Source organism: Dermochelys coriacea, chromosome 1, assembly GCF_009764565.3.
Source record: "Dermochelys coriacea isolate rDerCor1 chromosome 1, rDerCor1.pri.v4, whole genome shotgun sequence".
Lineage (NCBI taxonomy): Eukaryota > Metazoa > Chordata > Testudines > Dermochelyidae > Dermochelys > Dermochelys coriacea.
In genome coordinates, this window is record NC_050068.2 from 200,051,538 (window position 1) to 200,072,130 (window position 20,593).

General features: G+C 43.4%; 1 protein-coding gene across 1 annotated transcript in view; it reads right to left on the bottom strand.

Annotated features, from left to right (window-relative positions):
* Positions 1-7,459: 7,459 nt before the first annotated feature.
* The window catches only part of F5 (coagulation factor V), a 73,344-nt gene continuing 60,210 nt past the window's right edge, over positions 7,460-20,593 (bottom strand). Inside the window, exons 21-25 of the mRNA XM_038394720.2 lie at positions 19,417-19,572; positions 15,175-15,319; positions 11,304-11,452; positions 10,221-10,403; positions 7,460-9,394 (exon numbers count right to left, since the gene is read on the bottom strand). Coding sequence (XP_038250648.1) covers positions 9,248-9,394; positions 10,221-10,403; positions 11,304-11,452; positions 15,175-15,319; positions 19,417-19,572 — 780 coding nt within the window. The 3' untranslated portion in view covers positions 7,460-9,247. The remainder of the gene's footprint in view (positions 9,395-10,220; positions 10,404-11,303; positions 11,453-15,174; positions 15,320-19,416; positions 19,573-20,593) is intronic.

A 20,593-nucleotide genomic window follows, 5' to 3' on the forward strand; every position in this document is an offset into this window, starting at 1 on the left:
GCAGCATTGACATTTCCTGTACACAATTCAGATCGTTTTATTAGGAGTGAGAGATGAATTCAGAAGAGTAATTGAAGCTGCATGAGAAGGTTGGTAAGAAGGTGAATTTCCATTCTGTCTGGGTCTACAAAAACTCCACCTACCAAAAGCACTCTAGTTTGGTTACAGGTTTATCTATCAGGTTAGAAACATTACATCATCAGTTTTCTGGATTTTTGTTCCCACTGAATTTTTCTCCCTTTTTACTTTTTTTCCTTCTTTCCCATGGAAAAAGGAGGGTAAAGGTTAAAAAGTGTCTGAAAGTCAATATTCTCACTTTTTTTAAACCCTTTTTTCCAGTTGGAAAATAGTAAATAAATGTGAAAAGTAGGGGCTTCCCTCCATTGTCACAAGATTTTGTTTCTAATTTTCCAGTCAGAAATTTGACTGCTCTATCAGTCGATCCTATTATGAGCATTGAACACTATTACTTCTGTGGATGTAGTAGCTCTGCACAAATGAACCCTGTAATAAACGAAGTGGGGAGGTAGCTCCTTTTTATGGACACCCAGCCAGCCAGTTAGCTACAAAATCCCTGTTAGTAGCTGTTCTCTACTTGCTTTACCTGTAAATTGTTAAAAAAGCCCGTAGGTAAAAGGAAGGGAGTGGGCACCTGATCAAAAGAACCAATGGGAGGGTTAGAACTTTTAAAAATTGGGAAAAAACTTTCCCTTTGTTTGGCTGTTGTTGTTCTCCAGAGAGAAGACACAGAGCAGCAATGCAGTAAGAAGCTTTAAACCAGGTATGAAAATTCATCAAATCATACCTAGGAATTACTTATCTGAAACCCCAGATATGTACGTAGATCAGGGAATGTCTAGGAAGACGCAGTTAAGTTTATTTCTTTTATTTCTGTAAGGCTTGTGGACTCCTCTGTGCTAACCCCAAGTGTTTTTGTTTTGCTTGTCCATTAAGCTGGACTTCAAGAAAACCATTCTTGATGCTTATTATTATATTTGCTCTTTTTAAATCTAGCAATAGCCTAAGTTCCAAATGTATTTTCTTTTATAGTTTTTAATAAAATGTACTTTTTTTAATACCAGGATTGGATTTTTGTGTCCTAAGAGGTTTGTGCATATGTTGTTTAATTAGTTTGTGGCAACAGCTGATTTCTTTTGTTTTCTTTCTCAACTGGTCCCCGGAGCAGGGGTGAAAGGGCTTGAGGGTACCCCAAGTGCACCTTCCTGGGTCCAAAGGGGATTTTTTTTGCATTTCGGTGGTGGCAGCATCTACCGATCCAAAGTCAGAGAGAAGCTTTAACCTTGGGAGTTTAATACAAGCCTGGAGTAGCCAGTATTAATTTTTAGAATCCTTGCGGGCCCCCACCTTTTGCACGCGAAGTGCCAGAGTGGGGAATCAGCCTAGACAAACCCTTTCAAAGTTGTAACATATAGCATGAAGCTTACCAGGGAGACTGTTTCTACACTGTGTCATGAATCCTGGCTGTCACACCGAGCAAGCATAATGAATGTGTGATGCTATCTGTTGGGATCCACCCAAAATTTATGCATGTAATCTCCTGAGCATATCCTTGTGAATAATATTTTATATAAACAAATACATCATGCAACATAAAAAGAATATGAAAGGATACATCACCTGGTTCAACATGAAAATGGGAGGAAAGTTGCCAAGTATAAATGGATATGATTTTGAAGATAAAAACTTCAGAACTGGTGGAAATCCAAGGGTATTCTGTATCCTGGCTAAAAGAAAAGGAGTACCCGTGGCACCTTAGAGACTAACAAATTTATTAGAGCATAAGCTTTCGTGAGCTACAGCTCACTTCATCGGATGCATCCGATGAAGTGAGCTGTAGCTCACGAAAGCTTATGCTCTAATAAATTTGTTAGTCTCTAAGGTGCCACGGGTACTCCTTTTCTTTTTGCGAATACAGACTAACACGGCTGCTACTCTGAAACCTGTATCCTGGCTGTAACCCTGTAAGAGTGTAGGGCTCAGTTGTGATCTCAGTTACACCCATGGAGTTCACACTGAAGTCATGGGGAGTTGAGTAGACATATTGGAAAGCACAATCAGGTCCTTGAATTTCAAATGTGAAATTCACTTCACCCACATATAGTGCAAATAATTGGGTGGGGAAGGTCATGGACTTGGGGAGGCAAAATCTACCTGAAGCCTGGTGAATGCAATGTAGCTCTCCCCCACTTGCTCCTATGCCAGGCACTCTCAAGTGGATCCACATAGATGTTTCAGAGTAGCAGCCGTGTTAGTCTGTATTCGCAAAAAGAAAAGGAGTACTTGTGGCACCTTAGAGACTAACAAATTTATTTGAGCATAAGCTTTCGTGAGCTACAGCTCACTTCATCGGATGCATCTGATGAAGTGAGCTGTAGCTCACGAAAGCTTATGCTCAAATAAATGTGTTAGTCTCTAAGGTGCCACAAGTACTCCTTTTCTTTTTGCACATAGATGTTGGATCCCATGGCCCCATCCCCAGCTCACCTCTGTGCTGGGCTATGTGGCTGCACAGAGAAACCTCCCCCTCTCCCCAGAACACAGGGGCTGCCAAAACTTCCCCATGCCACTCCACCAGCACCTTGACACAGGGCTTCAGTGCTGCAGAAGGCCTTCTGGTGGCCCTGCACACCAGGGTGAATTTCATCTTAAGTGTTTGCTGTGTGAGATGTTGAATTAGGTCAGGCCAGAACTTGGCGGAGCTTGTTCAGCAATCACATGGTTTTAAACAATTCTCAGAAATTGCTGCAGGCATATTGGAAGGCAAAATCATATCAGCCCATCCTGGTTCCGCCTTGTCTAGCGCTCTTAGTAACAAAGCGTCATTTCTTGCCTGACATCTAGGGTGCAGTGATCCCTAGGGGATGTTCTTAGTCAGCATGAAACCTGAATAAATCATATGAAAGCACAACGCAGCCGGAGGGACAAAAACAACAACAGTTGTAGCTTACATCTTACCCAGTTCATGAACTGCTTCTGGGTTCATTGAGAAGTAAATTAAAGGGGAGGCTGTCAAGTTTAGATCGGTGGTTCAGGGCAAGGATTTACAAAATAATCTCACATGTGCAGAAACGTTCTTCTGAAATGTCTCTATATAAATTGGCACTACAAAGCATTTTTGTATTTAAAGCATCCTGTGCACTGTTGTGAAACAGTACACAACAAAACTCAGCTAGAAAAATGAAACGAACTATAAACAGAAAGACAAGGTGGGTGAGGTAATAGCTCTTTATTGGATCAACTTCTGCTGGTGGCAGATACAAGCTTGCGAGTTACACAGAGCTCCTTGTCAAGTCAGGGGAAAGGAACAGAGGGTCTGAGCTAAATACAAGTTGGAACAGATTGTTAAGCAGAAGGGTAACATATTGGAGGTGGTCACTTGAAAAGAATGAGTGGTTAGGGGCTAGATTGTTATGCGTAAAGGGTTTGAAATGGGCCATTAAGGATAGCAGGCAGTGAGGTGTGTCACAAATTGTTGCAATAAGCCATAAAACCAGTGTCCCTGTTAAGCCCAGGGTTTTGAATGTGAAGATATTGTGCAAATTTCTATTAAGGACAAGTATTGAAAGATCAGATATGAAGTGATCACTTTTTGAAAAGTGTTCACCACAGGTGTTGTGATGTTTGTGTCTTTTATCATTGTTCTGTGTGAGTTCATCTGAGAGCATAGCTACTGTCTGGTTTCACCCACATAGTTGTTACTGGGGCATTTGATGCACTGTATGAGGTGCACCACGTGTTTTGAAAAGCATGTGTAGGACCCCTGGATCTTGAAAGGTTTGTTGTGGGGGTGCTGATCATTTTAGCAGTGGATATATATCTACAGGTTTTACATCTGTTGTGCAGGCAAGGCCTGGTGCCCCTTTGAGTTGGTGTATCCTGGTCTGTGGGGAATTTGCTTCTGATGATGAGCTTGGTTAGGGAGTTGTTTGAAGCATAGGTACCAACTCTGTAGGTGCGCCGGTGCTGGACCACCCACAGGGAAAAATTAGTGGGTACTCTGCACCCACCAGCAGCCAGGCTCCCATCCCCAACACCTGTCCCATCTCACCTCTGCCTTCTCCCCCACTCCTGAGCACACTGCATCCCCATTCCTCCACCTACCTTGGAATAGGGGCAGGGAGGGGGCTGAGTTGGGGCAGGGACTTTGGGGAAGGGGTTGGAATGGGGGTAGGGCAGGCACAGGAGGGGGCAGGGCAAGGGTGGAGTCAAGGCAGGGCCGGGGGCAGATGAGGGTCAAGCACCTACCAGCGCCAGTAGAAGTCAACACCTATGGTTTGAAGGCCAGAAGAGAGGGTTCAAAAAAAGTTTTTTCAGGATATCAAAATGTTTAATAATCTGTCTCTAATAAATTTGTTAGTCTCTAAGGTGCCACAAGTACTCCTTTTCTTTTTGCAAATACAGACTAACACGGCTGCTACTCTGAAACTTCTATTTAGTTCACTCTGTTCCTGGCCTGGTGTCCTGGCCAAATTTACCTAATTATGTTCTGCCTATCCAAAATTCCCCCCTGCAGTTTCAGCTGATGCTAGCATTCCTCACTTCTGCAGTGCCATGTTGCTTAAGGTTATGTCATGTGAAGTGCCCCATGGCTTTCTCAGTTTTGTTTCTATTTAATGTGCATATGAGGAGGCTTCTGGGAGGGTTTGTAAGGAGACATGGTCTACATTGTCTCCAATACACTGATGATACCTAGCTCTATGTCTCCATAACATTCTGCTCTGCCAGCGGCATGGAATGAATGATGCACTACCTGTGTGAAACTGAGGCCTGGATGAGGGCAAGCAGGCTAAGATTCAATACAGATAACACTGAAATACTGTTGGTAAATTGGGGGAAAGCCAGCAGAAGAACTAGCAAAGACTGTGTCAGCAATTCGGATTGGAGGCATGCATCCACTGTTTGGGTAGGAATGAATGGTCAGTTTTTAGAATGGAGAGAGGTAAATAGTGGTGTCCCCCAGTGGTCTGTACTGGGACTAGAACTATTCAACATATTCATAAATGATCTGGAAAAAGGGGTAAACAGTGAGGTGGCAAAATTTGCAGCTGCTACTTAACTACTCAAGATAGTTAAGTCCAAAGCAGACTGCAAAGAGCTACAAAGGGATTTCACAAAACTGGGTGACTGGGCAACAAAATGGCAGATGAAATTCAGTGTTGATAAATACACAGTAATGCACATTGGAAAACATAATCGCAACTATACATAAAAAATGATGTGGTCTAAATTAGCTGTTACCTCTCAAGAAGGAACTTGGAGTCATTGTGGATAGTTCTGTGAAAACATCACGAAACTGCAGCCGCAGTCAAAAAAGCTAACAACATTAGGAAACATTAAGAAACGGATAGATAAGACAGAACATATCATATTGCCTCTATATATGGTACATATGCCCACATTTTAAATATTGTATGCGGATGTGGTCACCCCTCTCTAAAAAGATATATTGGAATTGGAAAAGGTTCAGAAAAGGGCAACAAAAATGATTAGGGGTATGGAACAGTTTCCGTATGAGGAGAGATTAAAAAGATTGGGACTTTTCATCTTGGAAAAGAGATGGCTAAGGGGGAATATGATAGAGGTCTATACAATCATGACTGGTGTGGAGAAAGTAAATAAGGAAGTGTTTTTACTCCTTATAACACAAGAACTAGGGATCATTAAATGAAATGAATAGGCAGCAAGTTTAAAACAAACAAAAGGAAGCATTTCTTCACACAATGCACAGTCAACCTGTGGAACTCTTTGCCAGAGGATGTTGTGAAGGTCAAGACTAACAGGGTTCAAAAGAGAAATAGATAAGTACACATGGAGTTAGGTCCATCAGTGGCTATTAGGCAGAATGGGCAGGGATGGTGTCCCTAGCCTCTGTTTTCCAGAAGCAGGGAGTGAGTGACTGGGGATGGATCACTTGATGATTACCTGTTCTGTTCATTCCCTCTGGGGTGTGTGGCATTGGCCACTATCGGAAGATGGGATACTCATGAGCTCCTCTGGTCACTTAGGAGTGGGCTTTTTAAAGCCCTGGTCTCCCTGAGTAACCCTGCCCCCTGGGTAAGGGTTAATGGGTGCTAAAAGGCTTAGGGATCACAGCTTTGTTAAGATGCTCTTAGCCTTGCCTCGCAGGCCTCTTGGCTCAGCAAACACATGATCCCCCAAACAATTAAATAATATTTCTTCACACAACGCACAGTCAACCTGTGGAACTCCTTGCCAGAGGATGTTGTGATGGCCAAGACCAAAACAGAGTTCAAAAAAGAACTAGATAAATTCATGGAGGATAGGTCCATCATTGGCTATTAGCCAGGATGGGCAGGAATGGTGTCCTTAGCCTCTGTTTGCCAGAAGTTGGGAATGAGCGACAGGGGATGGATCATTTGATGATTACCTGTTCTGTTCATTCCCTCTGGGGCACCTGACACTGGCGGAAGACAGGATACTGGGCTAGATGGACCTTTGCTCTGACCTAGTATAGCCATTCTTATGTTCTTGAGACAGGTTCATCATGTAGCAGCCTTGTTAAATCTAAGACCACTTCTGGATACTCAGGTAGAAGCTGTGTGGCCAGAAGTGCTATTTTCCCCCACCAGTGTCTGGCAATGAAGTGTGGCCCTTGCTACACAGTGATCCATGCCATCACCACCTTGGGCTCTACAAAATGTGACAATAGGTAATCACCCTGAATCTGGAGTTGGTATAAAGTGTAGCTGCTCAATTATTAAGTATTTTCATGACAAGAGCATGTAACACGGGTGCTCTGACTTACCAACAGACAACAGAAGTGGAGCACCCTCCAGATTTCCATGGAAAGAGGTTACTGACAGGGAGGCAAAGATCCCTCGCCTCTGGAACCGATTTCCCCCATTTCTCACATGAATTTAGATCTGTTAATCCTCAGGACATGCCTGCAAAATCTACCTCTTTTCTTGGGAATGGTTTGAGACACATAGGGTGATGTCCTGGCCCTACTGAAGTCAGAGTTTTGCCAATGGTGTCACTGGAGCTAGGACTGCACTCCAGAACTTTTGTTTGTTTAAACAAAAATATTTTTGTCTGGGAAGTCATGGCTGGGTTGAACATAAAACATTTTATAACAGCTTATACGGTTGTAACAACTGATCATTTAGCAATATGCAGTTATTAAAACTGTTTCACAGTATGAAAGGATCTCAGAACTTAGGAAATTTTAGCTGCAATCAACCTGAAAACTATCACATGAACAGTTTGGTGATTTTGCTCCAGGCCATTTTTGGATGCAAACATTTCATTTTTGGTGATGGTTTTGTCAAACTGGCAAAGTTGCCTCTCAAAATATGGAAAATCAGAAACGTTAACATTTTGCTCTTCACTCCAGAAATTCAGCTGTACTTTCACGTGGAAAACGGTGACAGTATGAAATATTTTAAAAAGGCAGAATAAAATGTGAAAATAATATTGATTGAGGTTTTAAATTTTATTTCACTTTTTTATACATCTTTACTTGGAAACACATACATTTTTTGATATAAGAACTCTAATTCTCTTGAAACAGCTTGAGACAATACTTTCTAAGGTTATAGACCAAAACATGGCCCTGGGTTCTTGATGATATTCTGCCCCAGGCCATGAAGGACCCAGGTGAGCAGAGGAAGTCCTCTGCTGACAAGACTGGAGCCTAGGACAGTACTAAAAGCTTAGCTAAAACTCTGCTGAAAAGATATATTCAGGGATAGCAAATAGATTCTCACTGAGCGCATCCATCCTGAGAAAATCTATAAATGTTTCATGCACTACAACAGCGCCACCAGCAATAATGTTGGCAAATGCTGTAGCATAGACAAGGTGTAGGTGTCTTTACCGTAGTGTTATCTAATCCTATTTTATTACCATCAGGTTCTGTTTCTCATCAACAGCCAAGAAGGCTTCTTTCTTCCAGTAGGGGATAACAAAACAGCATTGCCTAGCTTCTAGTGGTTAGAACATGGGACTGGAAGCCACGAATCCTATTTCTGGTTCTACCACTGACCTGCCATGATCTTGGGCAAATCTCTGTCTCTCTCTATGCTTCTTTCCTGCCACCTATAAAGATACTGTTGACCCCCACCCAGGGGGGCTGAGAAGATTAATGGTTATTTAGGATATATAGAGTCAGAGGCATGCATGGTGTTTAAAAAAGCAAATATAAAGATGAGGGCCCTAGATTCTCAGAGAAGGGGTTGCAGATGCTTGATCTTGAGGCCACTTCTATGTCAGCCCCAGCAGAGATCAGAGCAGAGTAGAGGCTTCTCTTATCTACACTGGCTGGCAATGACCCTCCAAGGGACCACCTACCAGCCAGGGATTGCTGGAGTGCAGCATCACACCTGCTTCCCAGCCCCAACACCATCGGCTACTGGATGGTGGTATAGATAGTGGTTTTTATGAGTACTGGGGAGTCCCCCTTCAAGGGGAATGCCTAGGGAGGGACATCTGATAGCTTTCAGCAATGAGGGGGCTACAGAGAGAGCAAATCTGGGCTCAGGATTAAGCCCAAGGTCCGTGCCCTCAGGAGATTTAGTCTAAAATTCGGTCAGAACCAGGACAAACAGAGAACAGACCATTATGTGTGACTGGGGGAAGACGACAGTGATAGAGAAATGGAGGGAATGTGTTTGGGTGCCCAGATTCCCATGGAAAGGGGCATGTCAAACTTGCATGCTTTGTGGATTTGATGTTTGTTACTTTCTCTTTTTAAGGGTGGGTCTACACTGCAGCTGGGACGGTGCAGGTGAAGAGACACGTGTTAGTTCTGCTCCAGCTTGGGTGCTAAAAATAGCAGTATGGCCATGGCGGCACGGGTTAGAGAACAATCCTACCTGTGAATAATCCCTGAGAACAATCCCACCTGACCTCTGTGTCCATACGTGGTTGGCCAGCCTGAGCTACCGCCCATGCCGCTGCTCGAGCACGCAAGCTCAAGTGGAGCAAGCACATGTCTACCCACCCACTCTGGGAAGCTCCCTCCCAGCTGTTATGCAGTTGTATCCTTAATATACATTTATATGAATGCAATATCTGTCAATGAAATCTCTCTTTTAATTCATGTTGGCAAAACACTAAGATCCTTGGAGGAAAGGCACTTCAGAAGGACTAAATCTGACTATTCTAAGAGTTTAAAAAAATGTAGTTCTGCACAGCGATTGCTGAAAAGTGTAAGGCTCCCAGACTTAACAATCCTTTGTTCGTGTGTACTCTGTGTGTCCAGCATTTAGGAAGGATCACAGCCAAAGAGTTCTACCCGAAGAGCAATGCTTCGATTCCAGGTTTTAGGAACAATGCGGATAAACCTGGAAAATATGGGTGGATTTAAAAAATGCTTGACCTGTCCGCTGCTGTTCTCATTCCCCCCAAATACCTGAAAGTAAACAAAACAAGGAATTAGTGGGAAAAAATTATTTTAAAAAAAAGCGGATGCATTTTTAAGGTATCTAAAAACTTCAGAGTTGCTGCGTTTGGGGACCGGAAGATGGACTGGATCACACCAGCCTTCCTCCTCTACGTCACTGGTTCAAATCCAGTCAAATCCAAACTGTGGTCTGTGTGAAATGATTTTGTGGTCTCTGTTTTTGTCTACATCACAAAAACTATCACCACGATTGGTGCTAACTGGCCCCTGTGTTGGCTGGGGACTGACAAATCTCCCCTCTCTTATCCCTAGATGTGGTCCCTGCAGGTCGGGTTTGAAGCACTTCCGTCAAGGCGGCTTGGGGGATTTTGCAAGTGCTGTACCTGCTGTGTGGATGTATGGGGGTCTCAGCTCTGTCAATCTGGGACCTTCCACCAGCACTAAATTCACTTAAAAAAATTAAAGCAAAAAATATTTTGCAGTGAAGTTTGGCAGAGGCTTCCGCGTACACATTTTGTGCATTCCTTTGAAATGTCCCTCTTTAAAAGGCATGCCACTGATTTCATCCCAGGTTCAACGGCATTCCACTCACACGTAGCATCTCCTCCCTTTCATTGGTGAAAATTATTTACATCGGAAATAAAGAGCCACGAAAGGGAAGTTTGAGAGTCCTCTATAATAGAAGAACTACTCCATCAGCATTTTAAATTCAACTGCGGGAACAATTTTTTGTGCCCCTCATTCTGGGGCTGTCCCTCGTTTGGGCCTTGAGAAGTATGACAAAGTGCTCCGGATTCAGAAACAGGGACAGAATTCTCCGAGTTTAAAATGGTACCTTTCCCACTGAAGTGGTGTCATCCATATAAGGTTTCCATTCTGTGCCTTCATCACTGTAAAGGATGGCGTAGGTTTTCACAAACAGCTCCACAGACATGGACTTGCAACCCTGGGTTGTGATAGCGGTTATCTTCTTTGCTTTGAGGAGATCAATCTGCAACCACTGCTGGTTGTTGTTTGACTACAATCAATACAAAGAGTAATGTGTGAGCAAATGTGTGTTTGTGCCAATATTAGCACAACCAGAAACTTTGCTCAATGACAGTTAAAGTGGTATGAAGACATCCACCCTCCCAGAACTTCAAACCTACGCAAACAAAGTTAAGGGAAGTGCTACCAGCATTCTCTGCTGGCCACATCAGTTTAATCACTGCAGATGATACACACTGATCCTCCATCCAGCATTCACTTCCATCGCCAACGCAGAATGAAAAGCAATAAAAATTCATCCCTGGTGAATTAACGAAGCTCTTATAAAGCACTTCTCATCAATAGATCTCAAAGCGCTTTACAAAGTGTCATCATCATCCCCATTTTACAGATAGGGAAACTGAGACATGCAGGGAACTGACTTGCTCAAGGTCAGCCAGCAAGCCAGTGACAGAGCTGGTTACAGAACCCAGGCCTCCTGAGTCTCACTCCAAGGCTCTAGTCACTAGGCAGTACTGCCGATCAACAGTAAAGCCAACAGAATTACACCAGATGAATTTGGCTCACAGGCCACCAACCTTCAGCGCTTACTCATCCACTGAGTCCAAAGAGACCACTCCCATGAATAAGGGCTGCAGGGCCTGCTTCCAGTCTCCACATAGTTTCATTGCTTTCCACTTCACATTATGAAATTAGTAAATGTTCTTTTAAAAAAAAACAAAAAACAAAACCCACCACCTGTCTTCCTTAAAGGAGCTGGGCATGTCATAAACCTTCCACTGGAAGGGAACTAAACAGGCTTTTCCCAGGAGGACTGAAAAGAACAAGCCAGAGCACAGCATGGAGGGGGCACAGGCACGGACACACACCAGAACATTTGCTAACAGCAGCAGCTTTGACTTAGCAGTTTTTTCTTCTGTTTGCTTGTTACCTTTGCTTGCCAGGCATTCAACCTCCCTTGCTGATTGAGACGCGCGAGGGAAGGCTCCCATGAGTTATACCAGGATATCTTATAGGAAGAAGCTGTAATCTGAGCTTTTTTGATCTCCCCATTTTCCATTCCCAGCGGCAGAGAGCAACCTGTTAAGAGAATAGCAGTAGATCTCCATGTAATCTCTTGAGCAGCAGTGGACCAGAGGAATAAGCAACAGGCTAGGAACGCCTGAGTTGTAATCCAGTCTCTGCCACCGACTTGCTGTGTGGCCTTGCTCAAGTCATTGTAACCGCCCTTGTGCCTCAGTTTCCCCATCTTTAAAAGGGGGGTAATGCAGGGTTGTTGTGAGCATTCATTAGTTAAAATGCATAAAGCACTTGGAAGTTGTGAAGTGCTATCTAAATTCTAAATGCTCAGGACGTGGGAGAAGAAAACACATTTGCAGTTAGGGAGTGGAGCTCTCTTTGCCCAGTCATCATTAAAACGAAGCCCAGCAGATGTGTGAAATAAAAGGTTTGTGCATCTGCCTGTTATGGGTGAGACTGTCAAAAGCACCCAGAGTTAGACCAATTCTGACTGAGCGCTTTGGAAAGTCCCACTCTGTATTCTTATATTGCCATTCAAGGATTTCAGAAGCATCTTGTGATGGTTGGATGCCCAACTTGAGAAACCCAGTTTTCAGAGGGTGGGAAGAGCTCAGTCTGAAAATCAGGCCTCTTTGAGGTGTTTCATATTAGGCACCGAAAATCATGAGTTGCTTTTGAAAATAATAATAGGGGATTTCAATTATCCCCATATTGACTGGTACATGTCACCTCAGGACGGGATGCAGAGAAAAAGTTTCTTGACACCTTAAATGACTGCTTCTTGGAGTCCTGGTCCTGGAACCCACCAGAGGAGAGGCAATTCTTGATTTAGTCCTAAGTGGAGCACAGGATCTGGTCCAAGAGGTGAATATAGCTGGACCACTTGATAATAGTGACCATAATATAATTAAATTTAATATCCCTGTGGCAGGAAAAACACCACAGCGGCCCAACTTGGGGGGGGTGGGGGAAGGCTTTTGTTTGTGCTCTTTGTTTACGTGGTTGTTCTCTCTTGGGATTGAGAGAGGCGAGACAGAAATCCATCTTCTCCAACCCATCCTAATCCAAGTCTCCAATATTGCAATCAGTATAGGCAAGGCAGATTAGTTTATCTTTTGTTTTTTTTTGTGAATTTTCCCTGTGTTAAGAGGGAGGTTTATTCCTGTTTTCTGTAACTTTAAGGTTTTGCCCAGAGGGGGATCCTCTGTGTTTTGAATCTGAATACCCTCTAAAGTATTTTCCATCCTGATTTTACAGAGTTGATTCTTTTACCTTTTCTTTAATTAAAATTCTTCTTTTAAGAACCTGATTGATTTTCCGTTGGTCTTAAGATCCAAGGGTTTGGGTCTGTGTTCACCTATACAAATTGGTGAGGATTATTATCAAGCCTTCCCCAGGAAAGGGGGTGTAGGGCTTGGGGGGCTATTTTGGGGGAAGATGTCTCCAAGTGGTCTCTTTCCCTGTTCTTTGTTTAAAACGCTTGGTGGTGGCAGCATACTGTTCAAGGCCAAGGAAAAGTTTGAGGAAGTTTTTAACCTAAGCTGATAAGAATAAGCTTAGGGGGTCTTTCATGTGGGTCCCCACATCTGTACCCTAGAGTTCAGAGTGGGGAAGGAACCCTGATAGAGGCAAAAAGGCATCCTTTAAACAGTGGAAGTTAAATCGTAGTGAGGAAAATAGAAAGAAGCATAAACACTGGCAAATGAAGTATAAAAATACAATTAGGAAGGCCAAAAAAGAATTTGAGGAACAGTTAACCAAAGACTCAAAAAGTAATAGCAATTTTTTTTCAAGTACGTCAGAAGCAGAAAGCCTGCTAAACAACCAGTGTGGCCACTGGACAATTGAGGTGCTAAAGGAGCACTCAAGGACAATAAGGCCATTGTGGAAAAACTAAATGAATTCTTTGCATCGGTCATCATGGCTGAGGATGTGAGGGAGATTCCCAAACCTGAGCCATTCTTTTTAGGTGACAGATCGGAGAAACTATCCCAGATTGAGGTATCATTAGAGGAGGTTTTGGAACAAATTGATAAATTAAACAGCATTAAGTCACCAAGACAAGATGGTATTCACCCAAGAGTTCTGAAGGAACTCAAATGTGAAATTGCAGAACTACTAATTGTAGTCTGGAACCTATCATTTAAATCAGCTTCTGTACCAGATGACTGGAGGATAGTTAATGTGATGCCAATTTTTAAAACGGGCTCAAGAGATGATCCCGGCAATTACAGGCCTGTAAACCTGACTTCAGTACTGGGCAAACTGGTTGAAACTATAAGAAAGAACAATATTGTCAAACATATAGTTGAACATATTTTGTTGAGAAAGAGTCAACATGGTTTTGGTAAAGGGCAATCTTGTCTCACCAATCTATTAGAATCCTTTGAGGGGGTCAACAAGCATGTGGACCAAGGGGATCCAGTGGATATAGTGTACTTAGATTTTCAGAAAGCCTTTGACAAGGTCCCTCACCACAGGCTCTTAGGCAAAGTAAGCTGCCACAGGATAAGAGGAAAGGTGCTCTTATAGATTGGTAACTGGTTTAAAGATAGGAAACAAAGGGTAGAAATAAATGGTCAGTTTTCAGAATGGAGAGAGGTAAATAGTGGTGTCCCCCAAGGGTCTGTTGTGGGACCAGTACTATTCAACATATTCATAAATGATCTGGAAAAATGGGTAAACAGTGAGGTGGCAAAATTTGCAGATGATACAAAATTACTAAAGATAGTTAAGACCCAGGCAGACTGTGAAGAGCTACAAAAGGATCTCTCAAAACTGGGTGACTTGGCAACAAAATGGCAGATGAAATTTAATGTTGATAAATGCAAAGTAATGCACATTGGAAAACATAATCCCAACTGTGTATATAAAATGATGGGGTCTAAATTAGTGTTACCACTCAAGAAAGAGATCTTGGAGTCCTTGTGAATAGTTCCCTGAAAACATCCACTCAATGTACAGTGGCAGTCAAAAAAGGGAACAGAATGCTGGGAATAATTAAGAAAGGGATCGAAAATAGGACAGAAAATATCATGTTGCCTCTATATAAATGCATGGTATGCCCACATCTTGAATAATGCATGCAGATGTGGTTGCCCGATCTCAAAAAAGATATATTAGAATTGGAAAAGGTTCAGAAAAGGTCAACAAAAATGATTAGGCGTATGGAACGGTTTCTGTATGAGGAGAGATTAATAAGACTGGGACTTTTCAGCTGGGAAAAGAGACGGCTAAGGGGAGATATGATAGAGGTCTATAAAATCATGACTGATGTAGAGAAAGTAGATAAGGAAGTGTTGTTTACTACTTCTCATAACACAAGAACTAGGGATCACCAAATGAAATTAATAGGCTGCAGGTTTAAAACAAACAAAGGAAGTATTTCTTCACACAATGCACAGTCAACCTGTAGAACTCCTTGCCAGAGGATATTGTGAAGGCCAAGACCATAAGAGGGTTCAAAAAAGAACTAAATAAGTTCATGGAGGATAGGTCCATTGATGGCTATTAGCCAGGATGGGCAGGAATGGTGTCCCTAGCGTCTGTTTGCCAGATGCTGGGAATGAGTGACAGAGGATGGATGATTACCTGTTGATTCCCTCTGGGCACCTGGCACTGGTCACTGTTGGAAGACAGGGTACTGGGCTAGATGGACCTTTGGTCTGACCCAGTAGGGCCATTGTTACGTTCTTAAATCTTAGCCCATAAAAATAAAAAGTTGAACCTCTTTTTCTAAGGTGTAGAGGGGAAAGAAGTACCAGTGAGTTCTCATTGCTCACCTTTGACTTCGCAGCCCAGGAGTTCCATCCGAAGAGTAGGCCTGTTGTAGGAGTCAGTTGGATAGACCCTAATATACCTAGCAATGATAGGTGGATCAATATGGTTGACTTTTATCCCATGGGCATCTGAATTACCTTCAAACAACTAGTAAAACAGAAAAAAGCAATTAAGAATTCACAAAACATAATGATATTAATTAAAAGCAATTGCAAGCTTGGTCCTGCAAACCCTATGTCATGCAATTAAGTCTTTACTTATGCAATTTCAATGAGGCTACTCACATTATAGCAAAACCTAAAAATACATCACCTTTTCTTTGCCTTACTATAGCATCCAGAGGCTAAATCAGGGACCCAGTGTGTTAGGCGCAGTACAGACCCTTATTAGGATATTAATAGACAGACAACTAAGACCAGTAGAAACCTAACATGCTTTAACACCTATCATTCAAACACCATGACACTGTGGGTATTGCTACACTACTGCAGCTACAGGTGCAGCGTGCTGGGGCTGTACCACTGTAGTGCCATAGCATTCATCCTTCCTTTGTCACTGGAAGGGGTTTTTCCATCAGTGTAGTTAATTCTCCTCTTCAAGAGGTCGAAGAAAGAATTCTGCATCTACAGTGGGGTGTAGGCTGACCTAACTACATTGCACAGGGTGTGATATTTTTCAGAGCCCTGAGCAATGCAGCTAGGTGAATTTAATTTTTAGGTGGAAACCAGGGCTCAAAGTTGAGCTCCAGCTGGCAGGGGAGGGATGTTTGGGCATAGCTAGGAGACCCCTGGGAGGGCAGGTGCGTTATGGACACTTGGGTTGCTCATGCGTTAGGTAGCTACTGCTAATATTGCTTTGCTAACTATTGTGACAGGGTGCAAGGGCTGGTCCGCACTGAACAGGGGCAGGAGTTCAGCCCAGCGTCCCACTCTCCTTGCACATGTGCTCAGGGGAAGGATTGTGAGACAGAAGTGAGGCCTGTGCAGAAGTGGGGCTGCACAACCAGGGTTACAGGGCTGGGTTGAAGCCCAGGCTGAGGAGATTCCTTATCGCTTACTACGATCCTGTAAAAAAGAAAAGGAGGACTTGTGGCACCTTAGAGACTAACAAATTTATTTGAGCATAAGCTTTCATGAGCTACAGCTCACTTCATCGGATGCATTCGGTGGAAAATACAGTGGGGAGATTTATATACACACACAGAGAACATGAAACAATGGGTTTTATCATACACACTGTAAGGAGAGTGATCACTTAAAATGAGCTATTACGAGCAGGAAGGAGGGGGGGAAGGAGGAAAACCTTTTAAAAACAGACTGTATTTCCAGCAGTTAACAAGAACGTCTGAGGAACAGTGGGGGGTGGGGGGAGATATAACATGGGGAAATAAAGAAAAGGAGTACTTGTGGCACCTTAGAGACTAAAAAATTTATTTGAGCATAAGCTTTTGTGAGCTACAGCTCACTTCATCGGATGCATTCAGTGGATTTCCACTCCATACGGTTAAATTCAGTGCCTTGCATAAAACAAGTTTCAGAGTAGCAGGGAAATAGTTTTACTTTATGTAATGATTCATCCACACCCTGTCTCTATTCAAGCCTAAGTTAATTGTATCCAGTTTGCAAATTAATTCCAATTCAGCAGTCTGTTTTTGAAGTTTTTTTTTGTTGAAGGATAGCCACTCTCAGGTCTGTAATCGTGTGACCAGAGAGAATGCCATCCACAGCCTCAGAAACAACTCTGAAATCATAATCAAAAAGACTGACAAAGGAGGTGATGTCATCATCATGAATAGGTCGGAATATGAACAAGAGGTTACTAGGCAGCTCTCCAACACCACTTTCTAGAAACCATTACCCTCTGATCCCACTGAGGGTTATCAAAAGAAACTACAGCATTTGCTCAAGAAACTCCCTGAAAAAGCACAAGAACAAATCCGCACAGACACACCCCTGGAACCCCGACCTAGGGTATTCTATCTGCTACCCAAGATCCATAAACCTGGAAATCCTGGACGCCCCATCATCTCAGGCGTTGGCACCCTGACAGCAGGATTGTCTGGCAATGTAGACTCCCTCCTCAGGCCCTACACTACCAGCACTCCCAGCTATCTTCAAGACACCACTGACTTCCTGAGGAAACTACAGTCCATCAGTGATCTTCCTAAAAATACCATCCTAGCCACTATGGATGTAGAAGCCCTCTACACCAACATTCCATACAAAGATGGACTACAAGCCGTCAGGAACAGTATCCCCGATAATGTCACGGCTAACCTGGTGGCTGAACTTTGTGACTTTGTCCTCACCCATAACTATTTCACATTTGGGGACAATGTATACCTTCAAGTCAGCGGCACTGCGATGGGTACCCGCATGGCTCCACAATATGCCAACATTTTTATGGTTGACTTAGAACAACGCTTCCTCAGCTCTCGTCCCCTAATGCCCCTACTCTACTTGCACTACATTGATGACATCTTCATCATCTGGACCCATGGAAAAGAAGCCCTAGAGGAATTCCACCATGATTTCAACAATTTCCATCCCACCATCAACCTCAGCCTGCACCAGTCCAAACAAGAGATCCACTTCCTGGACACTACGGTGCTAATAAGCGATGGTCACGTAAACACCACCCTATACCGGAAACCTACTGACCGCTATTCCTATCTACATGCCTCTAGCTTTCACCCAGATCACACCACATGATCCATTGTCTACAGCCAAGCTCTACGATATAACCGCATTTGCACCAACCCCTCAGACAGAGACAAACACCTACAAGATCTCTATCATGCATTCTTACAACTACAATACCCACCTGCTGAAGTGAAGAAACAGATTGACAGAGCCAGAAGAGTACCCAGAAGTCACCTACCATAGGACAGGCCCAACAAAGAAAATAACATAACGCCACTAGCCATCACCTTTAGCCCCCAACAAAAACCTCTCCAACGCATCATCAAGGATCTATAACCTATCCTGAAGAACGACCCATCACTCTCACAGATCTTGGGAGACAGGCCAGTCCTTGCTTACAGACAGCCCCTCAACCTGAAGCAAATACTCACCAGCAACCACACACCACACAACAGAACCACTAACCCAGGAACCTATCCTTGCAACAAAGCCCGTTGCCAACTCTGTCCATATATCTATTCAGGGGACACCATCATAGGGCCTAATCACATCAGCCACACTATCAGAGGCTCATTCACCTGCGCATCTACCAATGTGATATATGCCATCATGTGCCAGCAATGCCCCTCTGCCATGTACACTGGTCAAACTGGACAGTCTCTACATAAAAGAATAAATGGACACAATTCAGACGTCAAGAATTATAACATTCAAAAACCAGTCGGAGAACACTTCAGTCTCTCCGGTCACATGATTACAGACCTGAGAGTGGCTATCCTTCAACAAAAAAATTTTAAAAACAGACTCCAACGAGAGACTGCTGAATTGGAATTAATTTGCAAACTGGATACAATTTACTTAGGCTTGAATAGAGACTGGGAGTGGATGAGGAAAGTTTTAGTTTTACATAAAGTAAAACTATTTCCCCATGTTATTTCTCCCCCCTCCACACTGTTCCTCAGATGTTCTTGTTAACTGCTGGAAATGGCCCACCTTGATTATCACCACAAAAGGTTTTCCTCCTTCCCCCCCTCCTTCCTGCTGGTAATAGCTCATCTTAAGTGATCACTCTCCTTTTCTTTTTGCGAATACAGACTAAAACGGCTGCTACTCTGAAACCTCTCCTTACAGTGTGTATGATAAAGCCCATTGTTTCATGTTCTCTGTGTGTGTATATAAATCTCACCACTGTATTTTCCACCAAATGCATCCGATGAAGTGAGCTGTAGCTCACGGAAGCTTATGCTCAAATAAATTTGTTAGTCTCTAAGGTGCCACAAGTACTCCTTTTCTTTTTGGGGAATACAGATTAACATGGCTGCTACTCTGAAACCTGTTACGATCCTGTATTCTCCTTTGTTATTAACACCAGGCCAGACTAGTAAAGGGATCTAGGTGCCTCACGATGCAGATAGGCATCTAGTGCCGTTTTCCAAACGCCCTTTAGGCACTTAGGTCCTTTGGAATTAGTGGGATTTTCCAATCTGCATCTTCATATGCCTAAATACCTTTACAAATCTGACCCTGGTGGCAGCCTGTGTGTTACTTTCTGCTGAGCTGCGTAAAGCCAGGGAGGCTGTGGTGATTAATGAGCCGGCAGACCTTCTGTCTCCCAGTGCTGTTTCCTATGAAGGTGATCCACTTCCGTTTGTCCTTGCTGTAAGTCATAAAGAACTCTTTGACATACAAGGAGTTCATCCACTGCGAGGCTCCCTGCGTCTGTATCCCTGTGACCAGAACTTCCCTTTGCAAGTCCACCTGTAGAAGAGCAAGATACACAACTGTAAGAAAAGCTGCACCATGAACCTGATTTCATCCTCTGGCACCTAGGGCATGGTGCCCAGGCCTGCATTTAGGCACTCAGAATGGCACTTCCATGTCCAAGATGGGTAACGGGGTGTCTAAGCGCTGGCGCAAGAGTCCAAATGAGGAGTTGTGTCCTAACCTATTTTATTGATGTGTGTATTTATTTGTAGGCATTTTTGGGGTGCCCACCACCACAGTATCTGGGTACCTGACAAACATTAATGAATCCATCCTCGCAGCGTCTCTGGGCGAAGCAGTGGAGTGTTACTATTTCCATTAATGAGGCACAGAATGAGTAAGGCATACATTGCAGCCTCTGGTTTTGAGCATCCAGCCTGAGATAACCAGGGCTTGTTTTTGGGGGATGTTGAGCCCCCACAACTCCAGCTGAAGCCATCAGAGGCCATGAGTGCTCAGCACCTCTGAAAAATTAGAACCTGGTGTCTCAAGTTGGGCACAGAAGCACCCTCCAAAAAAACCAACATTTGAAAGTTTTTGCACAAGGTCACACAGTGATCATGTAGCAGAGCCAAGGTCTCCTGATTCCCGGGAGTGAGTGCCTTCACCAGAAGACCCTTTCTCCCCCCTTAGGCCTTCTGATGCAGACAGTGAAAAGGTCAGTGATGTTGTTTACTAGTGAAGCTGTGCAGGGAAAGAAAGATGCTCTTTCTGTAGCGGATCAGAAGAAAAAAACCCCACAATTAGTTTAAAGTAAGTTTTCAGCCCCACTTCATCAAGCACAAACGGATTATTTCTCTCTCCAAGTTTTCTTCCCTTACAAAAGAAAAGCAATTCTTTTCATGGATTTCAGAGGGATTTGGAAGGCATCTGTAATCACAGACCCTGGTTTCCACTGAGTAAGTCACATGAGTGCCATTAACTCCTTTACAGCTGCTAGACTGTTTTTGTGTATTTTTAATAAATAATTATGTTGACTATAATCACTTCAAATGTGTTGGGGGGAAGAAAGAGG